We start from the raw sequence: 19,635 nt of genomic DNA, 5'->3' as shown, positions 1-19,635 counted from the left end.
CATGAAGAAGAGGGGGACACATGTTGATGTAGAAGAGACATGAAGAAGAGGGGACACATGTTGATGTAGAAGAGACATGAAGAAGAGGGGACACATGATGATGTAGAAGAGACATGAAGAAGAGGGGACACATGTTGATGTAGAAGAGACATGAAGAAGAGGGGACACATGTTGATGTAGAAGAGACATGAAGAAGAGGGGACACATGTTGATGTAGAAGAGACATGAAGAAGAGGGGACACATGTTGATGTAGAAGAGACATGAAGAAGAGGGGACACATGTTGATGTAGAAGAGACATGAAGAAGAGGGGACACATGTTGATGTAGAAGAGACATGAAGAAGTGGGTTTTGCATAATAGGTGACCTTTAAAGATAATTACTTTAAAGGGGACCTATCATGCTAAATGCACTTGTTTACGTCTTTTATACATGAACATGTGTCCCCGGTGTTCCAGGGAACTCACCAAGTGTCAGAAAACACAACCCTCTCATTTTCCTCCATACCCAAATCTCTAAAAAAGGGGCTGCAACGGATCTGATAAAAACTGATCCAGATTTGAACACTGTCCTGACGTCAGGACGGTGGCGCTACGGCTATTGGGCCAACTCCACCAATCAGGAGGAGACAGCCACGGCCATTGCCGTTCGAAAGCGCTGGAGACGCTGTAGTACATATGCCAGGCCTGTAGATGGTGCTGTTCTCACTGAATCAGCCCTTGCTAAAACAGATCTAAACATTTTCAAATTGAGCAAAATGAGGCATGGCTAAAATGCATGATCTGTTTGGTATTTTGAAAAAAAAAAAGTATAAATATGCCTTATATAGGTATGGTCCTACACTATATTATTCAAATATAGCATGATAGGTCCACTTTAATACAAAATATGAGATGAAACAGTGAAGCAGTAAATATAAAGTATAAAATCACTTTAGAGTCAGAAATATTTAATCGATTATCAAAATGCTTGGTGGTTATTGTTCGGTCTCATCGCTGCAGCTCTTTGTGGGGGAGGGGTTCATCGTTTTGTCTCTTTTCCTGTTGCACGTGTCCCAGATCTGTCTCTGTCCCTCTCTGATGACCTGCAGCCGGTTGTGGGCGCTCTTTATGTTTGCTTTGGTGAGAGAAGAACCAACAGTGGAGCATAAAGTGACTCTTCCTTTACCCCCATCCTTTTTCCTTTCCTTCCTTCCTTCCTTCTGTCCTTGTTCCCTCCTCTCTCTCTCCTCAGCCTGACTCTGGGGGGGGTGAGCATCGATCAGACGGACCCCTCCTCGGTGGAGGCGTTGGTGGGACAGACGGTGGTGCTGCCCTGCAGAGTCAGCCCCCCCCCATCCTCCACTGTGAAGGTGGAGTGGAGACGAGACGGAGTGCCCCTGTCCACACGCAGGTTAGAAACACACACACACACACACACACACACACACACACACACACACACACACACACACACACACACACACACACACAAGCTCCTACTTTGAGGATGATCAAACAACGTAAACTTTGTACTGTACTTCCACAAGTTACCACAGTTAAAGTCACATTTAAAATAACAAATAAGATTGTATACACACACACACACACTCACTCACTCACTCACTCACTCACTCACTCACTCACTCACTCACTCACTCCTTTGTGTTCTCCAGGCACCACCAGCAGCCCAACGGCTCCCTGCTGGTCGGCCCTCTCTCTCTGCTGGACTCTGGATGGTTTCTGTGTGTGGCGACTCGAGAGCAGAAGAGAGACCACCGCTACATCGACCTGTCCGTCTCAGGTAACACACACACACACTCATTACAGATAAACAGAGGGATGAATGGTTTGTGTAAGAGCTGCTGAAGAGAGGTTTCTGCTGAGAGAGGAATCTAGATTTCATTCATGTTGTACACACTACAGGTGAACAGGGTAAAACATGTAACTAACAGATATCATCATGAAACTTCCCCACTTCATTACTGACATTAACACAATTACTTTTTATATTACAAGTTTTCAGAAATATGATATTTAAATATGCAATTGAGGCGTTATGTAATGCTAACTTTTGGTGGATTCAGTAGAAATCTGCACAAACAGACAAAGTTAGTCAAATAAACTCCTGAATGTGGATTTTGAATGGTTTTTTTGTACAAGTTTGAAAGAAAACATGCTAAGGAAGCAAAAACAGCCAAACGATCTAATTTCTTATTTGTTCTTGTTAAGAAATATTCATTTTTATTTATTTACACACAACAAAAACAGTGTTAAAAGTCCAGTACTTCACATGTTTCATGATATGAGAGCGTCTGAGAAGAACCTCTCACCCGGTGTTTGATCGGGTGATTGAGGCCGGACTCGGTGAAAACGTGCCTCTGATCGTGCCATTGACGCTGATGTCATCGTGATGTCAGAGGTTGTGTCAGAACAAGCTGACCCTGGAAAGTTAGCTGCCTTTACGCATGATTACATACCTGTGTGTGTGTGTGTGTGTGTGTGTGTGTGTGTGTGTGTGTGTGTGTGTGTGTGTGTGTGTGTGTGTGTGTGTGTGTGTGTGTGTGTGTGTGTGTGTGTGTGTGTGTGTGTGTGTGTGTGTGTGTGTGTGTGTGTGTGTGTGTGTGTGTGTGTGTGTGTGTGTGTGTGTGTGTGTGTGTGTGTGTGTGTGTGTGTGTGGTGTGTGTGTGTGTGTGTGTGTGTGTGTGTGTGTGTGTGTGTGTGTGTGTGTGTGTGTGTGTGTGTGTGTGTGTGTGTGTGTGTGTGTGTGTGTGTGTGTGTGTGTGTGTGTGTGTGTGTGTGTGTGTGTGTGTGTGTGTCACAGTGGGTTCTTCGCTGATGCCCAGAGATGGTCCTGTCCCTCGGTGAGAATAACATCTGTTTCTTTACATACACAAAAATGCTTTTTAAAGATACGTTTTGGAAACATTGAGACAATATCCAGAGGAGAAATGACAGATTAAAGAGCCCAAATGAAATAATATGTTGTATGTAAAGTCTGGGAAGTTCAGAATATTAAAACAGCCTCTGATTGAGTTATATTTTGTTGTTCCTCTCAGGTTCAGTATCGACCGCTCGGGCTCCTCTCAGCTGGAGATGCGTTCAGGACAGACGGCCCGGCTCTCCTGCACCATCGCCCCCCCCTCCGCCCTGCAGGCCGTCAGCATCCAGTGGACCAAAGACGGGCAGACGCTCAGCGACCCCCGGTCAGCAGCACACTGATACATTAAATCATGTTAGGGAAGCACAGAAACCGATACCAGGCCAACACTGAAGCAAACAGGCTGAGAGGGCAACTCCGTATGCATCAATTCTATGTTCATATTCCTTGTACATTATGTAGAGGATATTTCACTCTGTTTTAATTTCTTCTTTTAGGCAAGGCAAGTTTATTTATATAGCACCTTTCAACACGAGGCAATTCAAAGTTTCAGTTTGCACATCGTCCGTTCAGTGATCAATCCTTTTAGTTTTTTTCAAAAAAATACACACAACCAGAGCATAAACAAAACATATGAAAAAAAGAATTCAAATAAAAATGGTCAAGGGGTGTTTTTTATTTTAAGGGAAGAAAACACAGCAGGGAGTATTCAAAGTCCTGTACCAGATAAGATCATTGTATAAAGTGTTACCAAGTTGCTTTAGTACTGCATATCTATGTATTTATTTGTTATATATTTTATTTATCGGTACTCTGCATCAGGACTTTCTGTAAAGTGTAAGACTAGCTGACAGTAAATAAGTGATGTGACTTCCTGTGTCTCAGGTTGACGCAGCACTCGGACGGCTCTCTGAGCATCGTCTCTCTGCAGGCTGCTGACTCAGCGTTCTACACCTGCACCGCCTCCTCTGAGCAGCAGCTGGAGCAGAGGACGCTGCAGCTGAAGGTGCAAGGTGAGAACATCAGATTAGACGCCATCAGACACCATCAGACACCATCACACACCATCAGACACCATCACACACCATCACACACCATCACACACCATCCAACACCATCAGACACCATCACACACCATCAGACACCATCACACACCATCAGACGCCATCAGACACCACCACACACCATCAGACACCATCAGACACCATCACACACCATCACACACCATCACACACCATCACACACCACCAGACACCATCACACACCATCACATAGACACCACCAGACACCATCACACACCATCACATAGACACCATCAGACACCACCAGACACCATCAGACACCATCAGACACCATCACACACCACCAGACACCACCAGAAACTGTGGAGGAAACTTCTGTGTAGTAATGCATGGAGTCACCGACTCAGGAAGGAGACACGGTGAGAGTTGGAGCTTTGATGTCAAACACTGATGGGTTTATTCAGAGTATTCGGCCGGAGGATTCACATCACAAATCAAAGAGTCAGAGGTTCTGACCACACGGTAGAGTTGCCACGTCAATTCTGAAGAACCTCTCTCTATGCTAGCCCTTTTAACAGGTTCACAGAGAGAAATCAACATCTCTGAAGGAGTAGACTAAACACTGAATCATCTGCGTCCAACGCTCATGGCCTCAAGGATTTCACATCCGAGAGCCCACAAACACCGATAAAGAAATGCTTCAGTGTTCTCACAACAATTACCCTACGTGCCAGTCAAGTTGACCGGTCTCACACTGGTGACAACAACACATATGGCACCAAGGCCTTTCCTTAGAGGAGATAACATATGTCAGAGTAAAAGGTTAGATATCTAGAAGAATTATTCCTTAACAGAAACCATCACACACCATCAGACACCATCACACACCATCATATAGACACCATCAGACACCATCAGAGACCATCAGAGACCATCAGACACCATCAGACACCATCAGACACCATCAGACACCACCACACACCATCAGGTTTAACATGCAGAGGATTAGATAAGATCAGCCTTAGGGTCAGATCAGAAATACAAGTCTTTGTGAACTCCATTAAACTCAAAACTCTGCACGTTTCTACAAAATACTACGACTCTAGATCTGCACGGCCCTTTCATTAGTCAGATATACTCTGTAGGTTCTTTGCAGTCATTTTTTACATTTTTATAATATTTTATTTTGTATATTTATATTCTTCGTGCACAAGTCAATTTTTTTATATGTACGTTCTTTTTGCACTTTTATTATTTATTTTCTATTAATTTAATCGTATTTATTTAGTATATGTCATACAATTGTTTTTTTATTTTATATTTGTTCTTTCCTATTTTTTAAATTATGTTTGTATTATGCACCAAAGAAAATTCCTTGTTTGTGAAAACCTACTTAAATAAACTAAATTCAGATGATATTATCTCCTATGTTCAGGTGTTTATTATTGTTATAATTCCACTCAATCCCCAGCAGAGGGCAGTACACCGGTGTCTCATGAACACAGACTCTGGTTTGGGGGAAAACAACCATCATAAAAATGTGTATTTGATTTCTTCGTTGTGTTTTTCTGTCCAGCGGACCTGAAGATCACCACGGCTCCGAACAACATCCAGGTCCCTGAAGGCAGCACGGCTCTGCTGCCCTGCGTCGTCTCCGGGGACAACGTGAACATCGGCTGGTCCCGGTGAGAACTCCTGTTAGAATTATTTATAATAATGATCCTATAAGTTCAATGTGTGGCCCCAACAATAGAAGCTGGAAACCTAGGAGACTTTGTTTGAAAGATATTCATGTGACCTTATTTTGTTCTCCAAAATCTAACTGTGTCTTTCATTTTCCTCAAATGTGTTATTGACTTAGTTTATTGAATATTTAAATGATCAGACAGTTCATTAATTATAAATCCAGTTATAAACACCCAAGAAAGGAGAAGCTTTATCCTGCAGGAGGTTATGTTGTCTTCTGTGAGGGTACTAAAAATACATAAAATGCTCGATACGACTATTGCAAGACAAGTGTTTCAACAAATACAAATATGACTTTAATGAGGTAGACGTTTTTTGTGTGTGAAATTATGATCCAAGTTAAATTTGCTGTTCCCACATTAACCCTCATAATCTTTTATAAAGCGGTGAAATGTGAGATAAACTTTTGTTTTTTTAGCTGGGAACCCAGAAATAACTCCTCCTCTTCTCCTTCCTCTCCTCTCTCCCGCAGAAACGGCATCCCGGTGCGTCCGGACGGCCGTCTCGTCCTGAAGTCGTCTGACGGCAGTTTGATCCTGAACAGCGTGACGCCTGCAGACGAGGGAACCTACACCTGCAACGCCTACACCGGCATCTACTCTGTGAGCGCCACGGCCGAGGTCAAGGTCACCAAACACACGCAGCAAGGTCAGGACGCGACCCGTTTATATGGGCATGATATACGTTTACAAAACACAGCTTTGTTCAAGGTTCAGGGTTTATTGTTATGTGCACTAAAGCTCCTCCAACAATGCAACATACAATCAAACTAAGACATGGAAATAATGAATACAGTGCAAGAGACAAATATATGAAGTGTTGATGAAGTCTTGCTTAATATTAGAAGATGCACAAAACCATTTTCTTTCAGGTGAAATTATACTCAGGTCTAAAAGGAAGTCAGTACGTGTGGCTCGGTTAGATTGCATTCATGCTCAGAGAGAATATATGAATATATTTATATTTCGTCTTGGTTTCTCTCCACCACTTCATACTAAACAAGACTTCCTGGATAATAATAATTCCTTATAGCGCTTTTTCCATGACCCAAAGCGCTTTACAGATACACATACATATCAGACATACATGTAATGGTCATGTAGCAAATTCAGGTGAAGTGTCTTGCCCAAAGACACAACGGCTTTACAGACGCAGCAGTGGCGGGTTTCGCCCCCTTGATCAATGCACAGCGCACTGCGCCACACCGCCCATCTTCACACCTCAAAGTCATCGAGGCGCTTTACAAGTACACATTGATATCATACATGTACTGTGGACAATACCCACAGGAGCAAATCCGGGTGAAGTGTCTTGCCCAAGGACACAACGGCCTGACGCAGTGGCGGCGGAAGCGGGTTTCGAATTGGAGTTCCCCAACGCCCCCTTGATCTGATGATCAAACGCACAGCCCACTGCGCCAAACACTGATCTTGTCTGGCTTAGATTCCTAATTGACTTTGCAGAACACCACACGACGTTCTGTCTGCTGGGATTTATGAAACTTTGTATGTAGATAAAGATCATTTTGTAATGTTGGAGGCTATGTTCTTTATACATATAAACGTGAAGATGCGGATGATACGGTGAAACTGTATGCCCTAAACACCAAACATGGCGAAAGAAATTGTAGAAAAAATACTCTACTTACTTACTTTTCAGTAATTCAATCAAGGCTCTCAAGGTCGCCGTACAAGATTGACAAAAAACTAGCAAAAACACCAGCAGAAAAACCAGACAATATAATCACTAAGAACAGAGGATATGAATGATGTGAATTTGACTGAAAATGTACCGTTTTTCATGACGATGCAGATTTTTTTTGTGGAGGGCCTTAAGTGTTTGTGTAGTTTGATTGTTCAATATTTTTGACATCATGTAAGGATGGGAAAACCCAAAATACACTTTCCATAACTGGCTATCCTCCAGTTGTTATAGTTGTCTGCACCATATGAAGAAAAACCCTCTTGTAAAATCGGTGTCAGTCTTTACAGTCTACCTCGGGACTGTGGGAAACAGTATTTCGATCTTTCTGTGTGTACAAACATATTTTGAGATTGACAATAAAGTTGACTTTGACTTTGACACACAATGAGTATATCAGAGATGTTCATTGTGCTAAACGTCTCTGTCTCTGCTGCAGATGAGGACGTCCCTCCGGAGTGTGTGGACCAGCCGGATCTCGCTAACTGCGATCTGATCGTCTACGCCCGGCTCTGCTCCAACTCGTATTACTCCAGCTTCTGCTGCGCCAGCTGCACCCGCCACTCTCTGAGGAGGAGGAGGGGGGGCAGGCTCTGGTAGAGAGACACTGAGGGATGAAGTGGAGGGGAGGACTGCTTTTTAAAAACACTGAACTTCTGCCAAAAGGGACTTAACGAAACACTGCTTTCTGCAGCTAACGCAGAATCACATGAGAGGAGAAGAAGGGACGGATTACTGTTTTTAAAGTTCAGGGAGTCTGTTCGTACACTGCTGCAAAAACACTGAATATAAAAAAAGTCACATAGTATTTATATCACAGTTTGCACAATCATCATCACTCTTGGTTTTTTCCTTGCCAAATATACCGTTCCATTCATAAATCTGGTATTATATTTGGTGGAGTCTCAAAAACGTAGGTGCAAACCCCTCGGCAGGACATACATTTTTACTGATTAAATAAAAAAATGTGGCTTTAAATGAAATGGAAAGTCTGTTGAAACTTTCCTCCTCTCTGAAATAAGTTATTCACTCCACATGTTCTCTGTTTTCTAGAGAATGATTACATTTATTCCCTCCCAGCTGTCTGTTGTTTTGACCACTGCTCTTTTTTTAAGTTTCACTGATATCGGGTTGTATTTTCTCTTTGTGATGTTTTATTTTTATGTAATTATTTGATAATAAAATAATATTTTGATAAAAACTCCTGCTGGTTTGTGTTCATGTGTGGCGTGATGTTCCTGTTGGCAACACAAGGGGGCGCTCAACGTGACAAAGTAAGTTATAGTTGCTTGTTACATTACATGACTTACCTTAATATATTTCAAGTGTATTTGTACTGATGTATGCTGGTATTTTAATGTATTATATGTTTTTATGCCATGTTTTTCTCTTGCATGATGTTCTCCTTTTTACTTAAATATCAGCCATGGTGGAGAGTATTTTTACTTTATTAGGTACTGAACTTAAGTACACTTTTGAGGTACTTGAGTATTCTCCAATTCCTGCTACTTCGTAATTCTGCTCCACTACAAGACAATTGTTTAAAATGTTGATTCATAACAAATCTAAAAGTCAACTAATGAATGATGTTATAGGCCACATGTGTCAAACTCAAGGCCCGGGGGCCAAATCAGGCCCGTGGTGGATTTAATTTCGGCCCGCAGGATCATTTCTAATTACTATTAGATCTGGCCCGCCGGTATATTGCACGCATACCTTCACTCAATCCTGAGGGTCTCCTCAGCTCAGAGCCTGAGCCCAAACATTGATGACCTTGCACCCAAGATGAGATGCCAAGTATCTGGCTTGAACTAGCATCACAGAGCAGCACACTGAGTTTACATGGATGTTTCCTTCTGCACTTTTTCTCTCACGACAACAGAGCATGTTTGGTTTTTTCTTTGAGGGAAATAGTTTTTTTGAAGCTGTTGTTGGCCTGTGGAGAAATGTAATCATAAGAAATGACCCTGGAAAAGCTGCAGAAAGAGCCATAAGGAATGAATGCAACTGATTATTTAATGTTTAATGTTGTTTTTATAGGCAATCATTTAAGCTTAGTTAGTTCTAGGTTTAATATGTGCAATAAGTTCATTTCAATACGTTTTGCTATAAACATTGAACCAGTCCGGCCCTCGACTAGTACCCATTTTTAAATGTTGGCCCACTGTGTATTTGAGTTTGACACCCCTGTTATAGGCTATACTTAAGGTAGTAAATAAATCCTTTAAATATAAAAAATCATATATGTTATTCGGTAATTAGCACACTTGGTACATTACATTTATTCTGAAGCTAAAACCTTTGCACATTTCACAAGTAAGATATTTAAATGCAGTACTTTTACTTGTAGCAGAGTATTTGTACTTGTTAAACATGGGAGTCCTCTCCTCAGATCATCAGCAGCTCAGGTGTGTTTCACCAACTCCAGGTGTGTCAGGACCATCAGGCAGCTGGTGAGGCACACTGATAATTAAATGGACAAATGAATTTCCCACCGAGCTTTCAGGCTGTTTTTCATTCATTAAAAAGCTCATAGTTTGAGGATCTATCAACCAACAGAAGCTTTGGTAAGGTAAGACTTTACTTCCACATGTTACCACAGATCAAATAACAAAAAAGACAGTTCATATACGTTCATACTTACACATGGCATGACTTGAGCATGTTTTTGATAATATTTGTTTGCAGATATTTTATTCGTAAAATATCAAAAGACACTTTCAAAAACGCATCTCGTACCAAGGTTTTAGGACAAGTTTGAAGAACACTTTATATCACTTAACTGTAAGAAGCTAATAGTACAATGGCCCACATTAGCTTTATATATAAATATATATATATATAGATAAGTTTGGTATTGTTGGAGGCTATCTTGTTTATGTGATGAGAGGGATTATAAAGTGAACTTGGATGATGAAAGCAGATTATAAAGGACTCTCAAGATGAGTGTCTGCAGCAGCGAGAGGATGATCAGCTGACAGATGTTGGACCAGTTTCTGTTGAGGTCTAACACACACACACACACACACACACACACACACCGTGAAAATAGAACGTTTGTGTGTTGTGGTTTTAACTGACAAAGTCTATATTTACAGGTTGAAAAGTAACTAAGTATTTAGTCGGGTATACTTCACACAGTTCACTCCTTCTGCTACTTTATACTTGTACACTACTAATATCAGAGGCAAACATGGTACTTTTTACTAGTGTTGTAGTCAAGACCACCTTCACCGAGACCTACAACACTACTCTTCATTTATATAACTTGAGTTACTTGCACACTTCAATTTGTAGCAGAGTAATTATACTACCTTTTACTCAAGTAAAAAACGTTAATACTTCTTCCACCACTATTGATTAGAGACGGTTCAGACAGACGCATTTAGTCATACTTCAAATATATTCAATATTATATATCAGGCTCACATTTTAAAGTTTAATCTGCATCTTCTCATTCTCTACCAAATAAATTATTGGAAATTTAAATTAAAATCTATATATTTGGGGATATGTTTTCCTCTTAGTGCTTTTAACATTCTAGTATTTTATATTTTATTATGATTTAATTATTCATACATTTATCCAACATGTTTCTGTTCTGATGTGTTCTTATGATATAATGTCTTATCTTTTTCCATTGCCATTTTTTATTTCATTTGACTCCTTTGAGCAGGGGTATCAAACTCAAATACACAGTGGGCCAAAATGAAAAAATGGGTACTAGTCGAGGGCCGGACTGGTTCAATGTTTATTGCAGAACTTATTGAAATGAACTTATTGCACATATTAAACCTGGAACTAACAACGCTTAAATGATTGCCTATGAAAACAACATTAAACATTAAATAATCAGTTGCATTCATTTCTTATGGCTCTATCTGCAGCTTTTCCTCAGTCATTTCTTATGATTACATTTTCCCACAGGCCAACAACAGCTTCAAAAAAACTATTTCCCTCAAAGAAAAAAACAAACATGCCCTGTTGTCGTGAGAGAAAAAGTGCAGAAGGAAACATCCATGTAAACTCAGTGTGCTGCTCTGTGATGCTAGTTCAAGCCAGATACTTGGCATCTCATCTTGGGTGCAAGGTCATCAATGTTTGGGGTCAGGCTCTGAGCTGAGGAAACCCTCAGGATTGAGTGAAGGTGTGCGTGCAATATACCGGCGGGCCAGATCTAATAGTAATTAAAAATTATCCTGCGGGCCGAAATTAAATCCACCAAGGGCCTGATTTGGCCCCCGGGCCTTGAGTTTGACACGTGCCCTACAGGATGTCGTGCTGCTCACTTTAACTTGTGCTTTGGTTGTTTTTAAACGTGCTCTATATAATAACCTACATTGTGTGTGCAGCAGAGGACATGAACAGCTGTTTTCTAAAGCAGCCTGATGGAGCTGTGTGTGATCAGTTACACAGGAAGTGCAGCTGTGTGTTCCTGCAGACGGAGGTTTCAGATCTGCTGCTCTGTGACCACTTCCTGTCTCTGCTCTCTGCACAACAACACCTCCACCTGCTGCACCGCACACACACTTCCTGCACACACACTTCCTGTCATACTGACACTGTTTGAACTGAAGGAAAAACGTATTGTTTATCGAGAGAATGTAAGCCGCTTTAGATATCATCACCATGAACCTTCCCCACTTCATTACTGCATTACCACCATTATTTGATATGTTACAAGTTTTCTGACATGTTATGTTTAAATATGCTAATGAGGCATTATGTGATGCTAACTTTTGGTGAATTTAGGAGAAGTTAATAGAGAAATAGCCCAAAATATCAGCTTGTACATGCAGTATTACTTGTATCTGTATATGGAAGCAATTTGTTTGGTGAACATTTTGTCAGAAATATACTTATTATATTATTTCAACCTTCGAATGAATCTTAAAATTGACCCTTGCACAAATAAACTATCTTCTATGTCTGTAAAGTTTCACCAACTTCACTTCATCAACTTGAATAATGTCAAATGAACTCCTTAAAATGTATAAATAAAACAAACAATGACATATAATCAAATGTCACTGGAGTTAGTCACCTCTCAGACCAGATGAGATGTTTCCACCTGATGTCGGTGAGAGACGAGTGACTTCTCAGAAAAGAGGTGAGCAGCTAAAAATACTTCTGTGGAAAAAGTGACGATCATTGAGAGAAGTTTATATCAAATCAATCATTTAGGTCAACTGCCGAAAGTATCTGTGTTATTTTGTGTATTTAAATCCACCGTTATGACATTAACACATTGAATATAAATAACGTTTATCCTCTGGAAACATCATGAACACTGGAAAAAAGTATGTATTGCAATTGTTTTTATTGCAATACGAGACATAATAGTGGAGGGATTGATAATTATTTAATTATAACTCATTATTATTGATAAATATAAACAATTATTACGGTGTGATGGTTTTTTAAGTCTGTAGCTTCAAATTACTTAATTAAAATTTTTATTAAATACATATTTAGCTTTTATTGTGCTAATGTATTTACATTAAAACATTCCTTTGACACTTCTAACATTACTTTGCAAGGTACGCTCAACCAAAATAAGTCTGTAAAAGCAGAATTTGAACACTGTGTCTGTGCTCCTACAATATGTGTGTACATTGTGCTACCTGCCATTTGTATATTGCACTGGTCCATATTGTGATTTCAGCAACATGTCACTTCATTGTGCACCTTAATGAGAATCATGTAATAACAGTCTTGTAGAGAAATGAAAGCACATGATTGATGGGATGAAAGAGTTTTATTGAGTAAAAAATTAAGCGAACAAGCGATACACAAACACAGAATCAGTATAAGAACAATTTATAATGTTGAAGTATTCAAATGTCATATATAGCTTTAACAGGAATATGGATTTAATGGGAAGAAAGGCAGACAGACAGACAGACAGACCTGTGGTTATATAACTTCAATGTTCTCACACTTTTTGATTTACAGAAGCATTACTGATGCCCTGGATCTATTTTCTCCGGCCTCAGCTCTCAGTTGTTCTGCTTCCCCGCTGATCCCTGCAACACACAGACAGGAGGAGTGTTTTTAAGTTACATTCATTCACATATTTGAATGAACTCAGCCTGTTTTATTCATTCAGAAGTGAACCAACCTGCAGCCTCCACAGCAGGAAGGCCACGCCGGCGCCGTAGACGCTGCTCTTCACGATGAACACAACGTACGACAGTTTGGCCGCCTGCGTCGTCTTCAAGTATTTCTCTGAAGGAACATTTAGGTATTTAGAGACATGAAGAAGAGACATATAGTGCACTATGGTTGATATTATACACGCATGAGTACTACTGCATGTGTGTCATTTACACTTTTGGAGAAAAGGCTTATTTTGTTGCTATTTTTACAGTAGGAACAATCACATTTTATTTCTCACAAAGATTTCACGTTTATCTCAGGAGGAGTTCAAATGTGTACAGACTCTCTGTCCTTAGACCCTCACAGTAACAATTAAAAACTTCAACAAAAAAAATCCAATAAAAAACAAGTTGTTATAAAAAGATTGCACCAAGAAATGTTGACTTACAAATTAAAAAGCTTTTAAGAAATGTGCAAAAATAGGAAGACGTAAAATGCAATGTTACTAAAGAATAAATAAATGTGCAATGTCCTCAACTTAAAAGAACCCCCCCACCCCGGCTCACTCATGCATGCACTGATCAGTAACTTTGAATATTTCTTACATTAAATTGATCAAAAAAGACAAATATAATGTCGATATGTTCACAAACCATTGTCGGTGTGCATTAGTTACAAAAGGATTTAACCCCTCATTTATTCCTTTTTAGTTTTTATATGTGTGTTTGACAGTTTCCTGTTTTTTCCCTGACCTTGGTAACCATGTACTCTGACCTCAAACACCCCCCACCCCCCATCACATTGCCTTATATTGTTGAAGACCATATGAGATCTTTTTGTAACGATGTGACTCCCTGATGTCCCCACCACTCTTTACACACAAAGTGACGCCCTTGTATATTTGTGTTTCTAAAAGCACTGAATGAGCTACAGAATAGTATATTTACCTCTGGTCATGACTTTCTTCTTTTTACCTGAAAGAAGAACAACATGGATTAGGTTCAGGTTCTTTATTTGTACCCGTACAGTAGGTAGGTTTAGTTTGCAGATACAAAGACAAGGGATCCATCCTGACACACTCTGAGAACAAACACAGACAAAAAAGAAAAACACTAGTACAAACATGGACATTCAAAATTCATAATTAGGCCTAGATAAATAAATAAATAGGCATCTGTGTGACGCTCCTATGATTTGTTAATTTGTGCAATAGCTGCTGGGATAAAACTGTTTTTATACCGCCTCGTTCTCTGTCTGATTAGACGGGACAGAGGATGTCCTTATAATAAAAACTAATTTCTTTTAGTACTTGAATGCCTCACCTTCGACCCCCTCCACCGTGCATTCATGGTGGTTGGTGTGTGTCCCGTTGTAGAAGCTGACCCTGCAGGTGAACTTCCTGCCCGGTGTGAACCAGTCTGAGGCCGAGACCCTCAGCCTGCTGCTGATCCTGTAGGTCTCGTCTTCCCGCAGGGCGCTGCTGTCGGTGGCCACCCCGATGCTGACGGCCCCCCCTGCCACCTGCCAGGACACACTGACGTGGTCCGGGTAGAATCCGCTGGCCACACACACCAGGGTCTTCCTCCTCTCACGGTCTTTATGGTTCCTGCACTCCTTTGTTGACGGAGGGAACACTTTGACTGTCGGTTTAGTGACAGCATGGTCTGTTTCTGCAGAGACAAAGTCAAAAGTAATAAAATTATGACTTTATTCCAATCCAACTTCATTTATATGGCACATTTAAAAACAACAGAGTTGACCCAAGTGCTGTACATCAATACATATATAAAAAAGCAGCATAAATACATTTAGAGCAAACCGATAGGACAAGAAGAAAGGAATGTAAAAGCACGAGACAATAAAAGCATACTTATAGCCACAGACTGAAAACCCTCATACATGATGTCAAAACATTTGAAACAGAATAGAAAATAGAAAACCCCATTTATTCAAGATTCAAAGGCTTCAACATCATATGCACAGTAGCTTCAGTGTAGATATGACAATCTAATCTCTAAATCCCAAGCTCCTCCAACAATGCAACATAAATATATATAAGACATAAAACAATAAAACAAATTCTAAAAAGAATAGAATAGTGCAAGATTATCACCGATGTGCAATCGATCCGGATGAAGTAAACTATATACATGTCAACAAAAAAATACAACAAGCTAAATGTTGCAGAGAATGTGTCAGATTTAGCTAACGGCTGTGCGGTCTTTGAGCAGATGCTTAACAATCCAACAACTTCAAATATGAAGAACTCTCTATCGCACTAACGATTATAAAACAGATGCAGATGGACGGAAATCACTAAATTAAAGCTGCATATACTGTAGTAGATACAAAATCTTAATGCAAGAATCTAGACCAGAACATCAGGGTACAAAGAGACACTGAACAGAAATGTCAGATAAAACCCGACAGGTTGCAGAATTAAACTTTGTTTTTCTTCACGTACACTTTGTTTTTTTAAAGTTAATGCAGAGATCTTACCAAGTACAGTTAGTTTAGTTCCTTCTCCAAATTCAGCAGGATATGTGTTTGAGCACAGCGCTCACTGACATGTCAAAAACTGTCAACGTCTAAAATAACACCTATTAATTACATATAACGTAATCTTACCAAGTACAGTTAGTTTGGTTCCTTCTCCAAATTCAGCAGGGTAAGAGCCTGAGCACAGCGCTCACTGACATGTTAAAAACTGACAGCGGCTGAATTTACCTTCAACTTTTGATTGTTTTTTGGCTTTTTTAGGTTCTACACTAAGCAGTACATCATTATATTACACGACCTTACTTATAGACTCATAAATATAATTTAATTCGACTATTTTCTTTCACGTTTTGGTGCATGGAAGGAAAGACTACCTTAACCGTCTGTTTAGTAACTGAGAAAATGTCTAAAGCCCACTTTTAAAGCTAAATATTTTTCTTCTTACTACATTTCTGCAAGAGGAAATAGATTTATCTCACATTTTTACATTTTGTTTTGCAGTTTTGACTCAAAGCAACACAATGCTGCTACAGAAAACTAGCAAACAAGACATTAAAACAACCCTGAACTATAATACTCAGATTTTAGTTGAGAAAAGCCCAGATAATAAACATGAATATGAATGATTTTTATAATTGTTCTTACCTAGCACTGTGAGTTTGGTGCCTCTGCCAAAGTAAGCAGGGTCGTAGTTGTTCACACTGAAACAAGGCTTCAGGAAAACTGCTGCGCTGAAGCCTCGCTACTGTCTGTGCTGTTTTTACAGTTAGTTAAACCATTATGCACACATTAAAGTAGAAACAATAGATACTTAACTTAACTTAAGTTATTTTTACAGCCTGAAAGTTAGAAACAACTCTAAACAGGTGCTGACTAGTTCTTATATCTTCTAAAACAGTGAGTTTAGTTGCCGCTCCAGAGAAAGCTCCTGACTGAACTCAGAGCTGATCAGAAGTCGTTGTGAGAGAAATAATCTGGAGCTCAGCCAGAAGATTTACTGCTGTGCTGTTTCACTGCTCCAGTTCCACCATAACGTGTTTTTGCATTTTTAAAAGCAGAATACTTAATTTCCTACGACCAAAGACAAGTTTTAAAACATATTTTTTACATTTTTCTTACTTACAAATAAAGTAGGCTAATCGTCCTGCTCTGAGAGACGTTTCTCCTGCAGCGTTTCTTACCTAAAACAGTGAGTTTAGTCCCAGCTCCAAAGTAAGCCTCGTTGTTGGAGCACAGAGACTTTCCACTGTCATAAAAACTCTTCCTTCTACCTCTCTGTCTCACTCTCTTTCACTTAATTACTCCTTATGTCTCTCTCTGTCATGCAAACACTTCAACAAAGTCCAAACCTTCTGGACTTATTGTCGCTTTTTTATCACCTATCCATGCTTTCTGTGGATATGTTTTGTTTAATTGATCTAGTAGTATATGACACATTGGTGACTAGTCTGTTTCGAACCTTGTTTCTTTGCAGTGTCAGAAACATCTTCACAACATCATATCTAAACACTATTTAATGATCTATTACATTACGTTTCCTTAAGAATCGATCCTGAAACAAAGCTTTGCAAAGGAAAATGGAAAATGTTGAACCATTCTTGACTTCCTTCACCCCAAAGAAAGCCTTGTTTGCATTGTCACAGTGCAAAGATACTGAACAAATGTAAACTCAATTCAAGTAAAACTGACAAATATGTAATAAAGTGTTAACATTTTCTTACCTAGAACTGTTAGCTTAGTTCCTCCACCAAAGTAAGCCTCTGAGGTCTGAGTCACAGTGAACCTGATCAGTGTCTAAAACTGCTCCACATGCTGCGTTACTTTAAAACGTTTTATTATAATAAATGCCACTTACTTTTAAAACCACAGCCTATTTTCTTTACAAGGAGTTTAAGACAAACCTCTCAAAAACAATGCTATAAGAATTGATATGAGTAGAGACGTTGGTTTCTTGACTGAAATTATGTTTTCTGTTCATGTTTAAGCCAAAGAACAAAATGATGAGCTACACTTTTGGACACAGTAACCTTCTTTAAATGTCATTTCTTACCTAAAACGGTTAGCTTAGTTCCTCCACCGAAGTAAGCCTCTGAAGCACCAGTCACAGTGAACCTGATCCGTGTCTAAAACGGCACGACCTGCTGCTTTTATTTAGAAACTTTGCTTTTAGTTTTATAATAAATGCAACGTACCTTTTCACCAACAACTGCTGCCTGTTTTCTTTACAATATTATTTTAGGAACCTCTCAATAACCACCCGTTTAGATTTTATGTTACTAGAGCAGTCGGTTTTTATGTTAATATTTAAGCTTAAAAACCACAAATAGTAAGCTATAACTTAAGACAACATATTTGTTACTAGAATTTGTGTTGATGTCTTACCTAAAACAGTTAGCTTAGTTCCTCCACCGAAGGAAGCTTCAGCACCACCAGTGTCACAGTGAACCTGATCAGTGTCTAAAACTGCACGACACTCTGCTTTTAGATTTGAAATGCTACTTTCTGTGTCTATTATAATGTAACTTGCTTTTATTACTACAGCCTGTTTTATAAAGTTGAATGCATTACAGTCATTTCTTTTACCACCCTGTTAGACAAAGACAGTTTTGTTCCTTGGACGAAATAAGGCTTAACATTTCAGAACAAAAAACTTAAACGAGACTTAAGTGTTTGACATTTCTTTAAAAAAAGTTCAGATTTCTTACCCAAAACTGTTAGCTTAGTTCCTCCACCGAAGTAAGCTTCATTAACACCAGTCACAGTGAACCTGATCCATGCTCAAAACTGCACAACACTTTTATTTTTGAAATGTTGCTTTTAGTTACTTTTAAACCTACTTTATTGGGTTTATTTTCAATCCTAAAACCAACATTTTCTCCACACTAGTCTGGTTGTTGAGAAAAACAGTTTTATGTTTCGTTAACGCTGTAAAAACATCCCTGCTTTAGCACGTTTCATTTCTCTTGCAGGTGAATTAATGAGAATAAATGCAGAGCTCTTACTCACCGAGGACAGTCAGTTTAGTTCCCTGTCCGAAATAGGCTTCGTAATTGGCACAGAGCTGTAGCTTGATATCAAAAAGCTCTGAGCACAACTTAACGTATTAAGTGTCTCCACGCACCACATAAAGCTTTACACATTTAGTTAGTTACATTTGAACTATCATCGACTTACCCAAAACTGTCAGTTTGGTTCCTTTTCCAAAGTAAGCCTCGTTTGCATTGTCACAGTGCAGAAACACTGAGCATGAAACTCTCAAGTCTTTCTCTACCAGAACTATCTTTTTTACCGATACTTCTGTTTATACTGAGTCTTTAAAGCCATGTTGATTTTATAGTAGAATAAAAGAGTGAAATATTTACCTAAAACTGTCAGTCTGGTTCCTTGTCCAAAGTAAGCAGGATCATTGTAGCTCACAGTGTTCTCCCTTCAGGTCAATATATAGACTCTTTCACAACAACAGTTTTTTCCTTCACTTTCACACCAACATTAAAACTATTGTACGTTTGTAGCATGACACTGAAGCAGGGAGAGAAGCTACTTACCTAAAACAGTGACTTTCGTTCCCTTTCCAAAGTAAGCTTCAGTTCCAGTGTCACACTGAGAGTCTCCTCTACCAAAAAGTCTCCAAACTCTCCAGAATCAGCATGTTGAGACTCAGAGTGATAATCCAGAGGAGGAGGAAGGCAGACATGCAGGACAGGATTCAT

General features: G+C 39.5%; 1 protein-coding gene and 1 gene segment (V, D, J or C); one reads left to right on the top strand and one right to left on the bottom strand.

Annotated features, from left to right (window-relative positions):
• Nucleotides 1-8,490, top strand: part of paplna (papilin a, proteoglycan-like sulfated glycoprotein) — a 43,720-nt gene extending 35,230 nt beyond the window's left edge. Inside the window, 8 exon segments of the mRNA XM_034144454.1 lie at nucleotides 1,233-1,391; nucleotides 1,654-1,781; nucleotides 2,802-2,841; nucleotides 3,037-3,183; nucleotides 3,744-3,871; nucleotides 5,457-5,565; nucleotides 6,099-6,274; nucleotides 7,767-8,490. Of these exon segments, the coding sequence (XP_034000345.1) occupies nucleotides 1,233-1,391; nucleotides 1,654-1,781; nucleotides 2,802-2,841; nucleotides 3,037-3,183; nucleotides 3,744-3,871; nucleotides 5,457-5,565; nucleotides 6,099-6,274; nucleotides 7,767-7,927 (1,048 nt within the window). The 3' untranslated portion in view covers nucleotides 7,928-8,490.
• Nucleotides 8,491-13,066: 4,576 nt separating this feature from the next.
• On the bottom strand, nucleotides 13,067-19,635 carry LOC117493817. The segment is given in 6 exon segments: nucleotides 13,067-13,353; nucleotides 13,449-13,555; nucleotides 14,374-14,400; nucleotides 14,749-15,096; nucleotides 16,571-16,667; nucleotides 19,543-19,635. Coding segments are annotated over 6 exon segments (699 nt in total).

The sequence above is a fragment of the Trematomus bernacchii genome, unplaced genomic scaffold (assembly GCF_902827165.1).
Source record: "Trematomus bernacchii unplaced genomic scaffold, fTreBer1.1, whole genome shotgun sequence".
In the NCBI taxonomy this organism is placed as follows: domain Eukaryota; kingdom Metazoa; phylum Chordata; class Actinopteri; order Perciformes; family Nototheniidae; genus Trematomus; species Trematomus bernacchii.
Note: the sequence above shows the minus strand (reverse complement) of the source record. Positions and strands in the feature narration are given on the sequence as shown.